The sequence below is a fragment of the Penaeus chinensis genome, chromosome 3 (genome assembly GCF_019202785.1).
Source record: "Penaeus chinensis breed Huanghai No. 1 chromosome 3, ASM1920278v2, whole genome shotgun sequence".
Taxonomy (NCBI): domain Eukaryota; kingdom Metazoa; phylum Arthropoda; class Malacostraca; order Decapoda; family Penaeidae; genus Penaeus; species Penaeus chinensis.
The window spans coordinates 27,529,169-27,534,168 of record NC_061821.1 but is presented as its reverse complement, the minus strand read 5'-3'; the positions used below and the strand labels follow the sequence as shown (position 1 = coordinate 27,534,168).

The following is a 5,000-nucleotide window of genomic DNA, read 5'->3' as shown; positions in this document are numbered from 1 at the left end:
ATAATATAATTTTCTGAATTTTGTTAAAAGCGATTTCGTCGAGTCAAAACACGTCGTACTTTCATGCTGTATCGAAAGTAAGTATGTCATGTTTACAAGGAGAATGATCACATATTCATCTGTCCTGTCGTTCGCGGTTCTTAATGACTGGTCTCTCTATACTATTTCTCTAAAATGTAAATAAAACGTCAATTTAGTCTAATGAGATCGTCGGCGTAATGAGAGGGCGTATTAACCCAAATGTTTTCTAGTTTGTCAGGATGTGATGGAGATAAAATCCTCGACATTGTTTTAACTGATTTTGATATTTTATATAGCGGTTACTTTAATGCGGGTGTCACGTGATACTCGTTTCCAAGCCTAGCAAAGAATCAAATCAACAGGACTTGGAGTGATTCTCTCTGAGCTCAAAAAGGTACTAAATCGAACATACGTCTAACTTCACTTGACAGTCTCTCTCTCTCTCTCTCTCTCTCTCTCTCTCTCTCTCTCTCTCTCTCTCTCTCTCTCTCTCTCTCTCTCTCTCTCTCTCTCTCTCTCTCTCTCTCTCTCTCTCTCTCTCTCTCTCCTTTTGACGTACCTTGCTTTTTCCGATAATAGAGCGGGAGCAGAACTAGCGGCATCAGTATGTACAATTGTGTGTCGACGCCTGTATACCAACAATGCGGCAGGCACTGGGAATTAACGTACTCAGTAAATATCTAAGAATATTGGTCAGGCGAAAATAATCAGACAAAAACAGAAACTCCACATGCAACAAACACCGAGTCCAATATGTCTAAGCATTGATCCCTAAATATATACGCGAGAGAAAATATAAGTAATGATATGCCAGAGCGTACGTCTATTAAATCATATTCCAAGTATTTCAGTGTTTGAACCCAATTAATCATAAACACATATGAGGCGTTGAGAATGAGAGAGGCGAACTCGCCGTCTTAAAAAAAAATGCAATTCTTGCACCCCCGTTTTCTATGAAATTTAGTATATTATATGGCAAGGAATGGTGCAGTTAGTTCGCCTATCAATGGCCGATAATTAATGCTATGTATATGGTTTAAAATTCATGGTCAGGGCGAAACGCAAACTTTAAACCCATTTACCTCAAAACATGATTTTGGCAAGTTAGCCCTTTCTTTCTAGACGCCTCATATATCAAATGACGTGGAGGAAGGAAACACCCATAGTCCAACACAAGAAATATAACAAGCATACCAATCACTATTCACACAAAAAACCCGAACAAATAAAAATAAGCACGTTATCGAATCAACTTCTTGTGTCGGACATAAGAAGTTGCACATCAATTTGCATGCAAGACCCACGGTTGCTCCCTCGTTCGTCTTCCCCATGTCAGCGAGGTGCGGGAATAACAGGTTACTGATGAAGGTGACGTCCATCCACCAGGAGTGACGACACCCTTTGAGGTAGAAACTACGGTAGAGCTCAGCGAGAGGACCTGTCACGAAGAGGCCGGACACCGTGGCCAGGAACGCGTCGGTCATGGCGATGGGGGGCAGGAGCCTGGGGGGAGGGAGGACGGGAAGGTTGCTGTAGGTCTCCTGGTCGCTCTCTCGCTCTCTCTTCTCTTTCTCTTGCTCTTACTCTCTTGTGCTTACTCTCCTCTCCCAGTTGTTTCGCTCTTGCTCTCTCTCTCTCTCTCTCTCTCTCTCTCTCTCTCTCTCTCTCTCTCTCTCTCTCTCTCTCTCTCTCTCTCTCTCTCTCTCTCTCTCTCTCTCTCTCTCTCTCTCCCGTTCTCCCTCTGATTCTCCCCTCTCTCTCTCTCACCTCTCTCCCTCTTCCCCCCCCCTCTCTCTCTCTCTCCCTCCCCCTTTCTCTCTCTTTCTCTCTCCCTCTATCTCTCCTCTGTCTCTCTCTCCCTCTCCCCCCCTCTCTCTCTCCCTCTATCTCTCCTCTCTCTCTCTCCCCCTCCCCCCCCCTCTCTCTCTCTCTCTCTCTCTCTCTCTCTCTCTCTCTCTCTCTCTCTCTCTCTCTCTCTCTCTCTCTCTCTCTCTCTCTCTCTCTCTCTCTCTCTCTCTCTCTCTCTCTCTCTCTCTCTCTCTCTCTCTCTCTCTCTCTCTCTCTCTCTCTCTCTCTCTCTCTCTCTCTCTCTCTCTCTCTCTCCCTCCCTCTCTCTCTTCCCCCCTCTCTCTCTCTCTCTCTCCCCTGTCTTTCCCCCCCTCTCTCTCTCCCCCCTCTCTCTCCCCCCCTCTCTCTCTCATTTAATACCATTAAAAAACTTAATTTATCATATCCATACCAACCTGGTAATTCTGTGCAGGTAGTAAAGAGCCGCGTTGAATTTCCCCGCCTGGGACATCTGTTTCAACACACTGAGGCATACTAGTGTCCCACTCATAAGGAAGAAAGTGTCGACACTCAGGTCTCCGTTAGCGATAATCTGGAAAATTGCGGGTTTCGCCAGCTGTTTGGGGGGGGGGGGGAGGGAAAAATGCGGTGAGATTTCAATAGCTGCTTAGGAGAAAAGAGGGAAGATGAGATAAATTTTGATAGTTTCCAGGGGAAAAGGGAGGGAAATGCGGTGAGATTTTGGCAGATGTTTGTGGAGGAAGGAGGAATAGAACAGGGAGATTTAAACAGATGCTTGGGAGAAGATATGAACCTGCAACGAGAGATGATTCGATGAGTAAGAAAGCTGGCTTAGTGTTTTCATAAAGGGGAGAAATGAGGTGATTTTTTTACAGCTTCTCGGGGGAAAAAGGGGGGCAAACGCGCTGAGATTTGTATACTCGATCGGGGAGAAATGGAAACGCAAGGGTAATCTGATAGCTGTTCAGGGAAAATGGGGAATAATGTAGTGAAAATACAACGAAAGATGTAATGAGTAAGAAAGTTTTTCGTATTTGTTCTGAATATTGGAACTTGCAACGTGTGAAGGAGAGTGAACTGAATGTCAAATATGTCTAGATCCCCCCCAAAAAATACTGTAAAATGTTATTTCATAATTGCCATGAGTTCGATTTGCATTACGACCATCCAAGAGAGATCTTACCTCAGGTAATTCGTAGGGATTGGACGCCAGATAAACAGAATAAGCATACTGGTGACCCAACACGACCCAACATATGGACAGAAACCTAGTAAAATAAATATCACAATAGGTGAAAAGGGTTATCACACAAAGCAATTTCTCCACTCTAGTCTCGAAAATAATATGTACCAGTAATCCCACCGAAGTACCTAAACATCTAACCTGATCCCATGTAGGCAGGAGATGACGCCAGGGTTCCTCGACGTGTCCAGGTGGAAGATCTTCTGCAGGTTGTGGCTGACCGAGAACACCAGCAGGTACTTGGCAGGACCTGGAGACAGAAAAGGTTTCAGCTTGACGGCTTCACGGCGAACATAACGTAAACATGAAGCGAATAGAAGCACATGAAGCGATCGTAACGACATGGAAGGACTATAACGACATGGAACGCATATAACGAAATGGATAAAAAAAAACTTAAAGGCAAGAAACGCGGAGGGAATCAGTGGACAGCCCAAACACTGACCTTTCCGAAGTCTCTGCTGCTGAGAGTATTGGCTCCACACATCCAGGAACGTCGCCATGACCAACACGGCCGCCAAGACTGAGAAAAATACTCTGTAAAAAAGGGAGAAACTAATGAACTCCATGAACCCAGTCATGACCACTGCTGTTATAATGGCGTTCGTGGACATCCAAACACGTGCTCATTTTCGGCGACTCTGAGAACGTCAAATGATGCTGGGAAAAGGAAGAGAAGTAATACTTGCTGAAGACGCTCATTTCTTTGATAACCGGGAAGGGTGCATAATGAGCGAAACCATCCTCCACAGCTCAAAAGAAAAGAAAATAGAACTGGGTGCGTGTCTATGTATGTATGTATGTATGTATGTGTATATGTATATACATATAAATGTGTGTATATATGTACATACATACATACATAAATGCATACATACATACATACATACATACATACATACATACATACATACATACATACATACATACATACATAGGCTGGACAGTAATAGTGAAATGGTACTTACATGCCAAAAATTTCGGCCGCCGAGAAGCCACGCTGCGGGTGTTCCACCTGACACTGGACCAAAGTCAGCTCGTACCCCGCAGGTGCCAAGGCTTCATTCACAGTGTCCTTAGCGTGGAAGAAACGAAAATTGCATTCTAAGAGAAGATTAATTCACCAGGAGACGCTCCAAGACAGCTTTATGGTATTCATGTGTTTACCTATCTTTCTTTCTTTCTCTCTCTCTATTTCTCTCTCTCTCTCTCTCTCTCTCTCTCTCTCTCTCTTTCTCTCTCTCTCTCTCTCTCTCTCTCTCTCTCTCTCTCTCTCTCTCTCTCTCTCTCTCTCTCTCTCTCTCTCTCTCTCTCTCTCTCTCTCTCTCTCTCTCTCTCTCTCTCTCTCTCTCTCTCTCTCTCTCTCTCTCTCTCTCTCTCTCTCTCTCTCTCTCTCTCTCTCTCTCTCTCTCTCTCTCTCTCTCTCTCTCTCTCTCTCTCTCTCTCTCTCGCCTCCGGGCTAGTACAGTGGTAACGTGTCGGCCTCTCATCCGAGGGGTCGGCGGTTCGCGCCCCGCGTTGCAATTGTCGATTGGAGGTTACTGCTGTGGCTGGGCACCACGGCGGGTAAGGACTAAGACGAGTCAGCACCAGCTGACACACGTTAGCGAGTCGACATTAGTCGACACAGGCCGGGCTCCCCTCATTGGCATAGCCCGGGCGAAGCTCAGCTTCGCATATCGGACTTCTCTCTCTCTCTCTCTCTCTCTCTCTCTCTCTCTCTCTCTCTCTCTCTCTCTCTCTCTCTCTCTCTCTCTCTCTCTCTCTCTCTCTCTCTCTCTCTCTCTCTAACACACAAACCTAGTCTCAGTTTGCATTCAGATATATTGTATAATATATACTCACACAGAAATACAACTATTTATTCAACCCCGCAAACATCTCACACACACACACACACACACACACACACACACACACACACACA

General features: G+C 45.3%; 1 protein-coding gene across 6 annotated transcripts in view; it reads right to left on the bottom strand.

Annotated features, from left to right (window-relative positions):
• The window catches only part of LOC125038048 (nose resistant to fluoxetine protein 6-like), a 16,484-nt gene that overhangs the window by 3,968 nt on the left and 7,516 nt on the right, over positions 1 to 5,000 (bottom strand). For all 6 annotated transcript variants that reach the window (XM_047631301.1, XM_047631322.1, XM_047631286.1 and 3 more), the window contains 7 exons: positions 4,042 to 4,148; positions 3,519 to 3,610; positions 3,215 to 3,323; positions 3,014 to 3,098; positions 2,265 to 2,425; positions 1,326 to 1,524; positions 581 to 674 (listed from right to left, as the gene is read on the bottom strand). In XM_047631301.1, the coding sequence (XP_047487257.1) occupies positions 581 to 674; positions 1,326 to 1,524; positions 2,265 to 2,425; positions 3,014 to 3,098; positions 3,215 to 3,323; positions 3,519 to 3,610; positions 4,042 to 4,148 (847 nt within the window). The remainder of the gene's footprint in view (positions 1 to 580; positions 675 to 1,325; positions 1,525 to 2,264; positions 2,426 to 3,013; positions 3,099 to 3,214; positions 3,324 to 3,518; positions 3,611 to 4,041; positions 4,149 to 5,000) is intronic.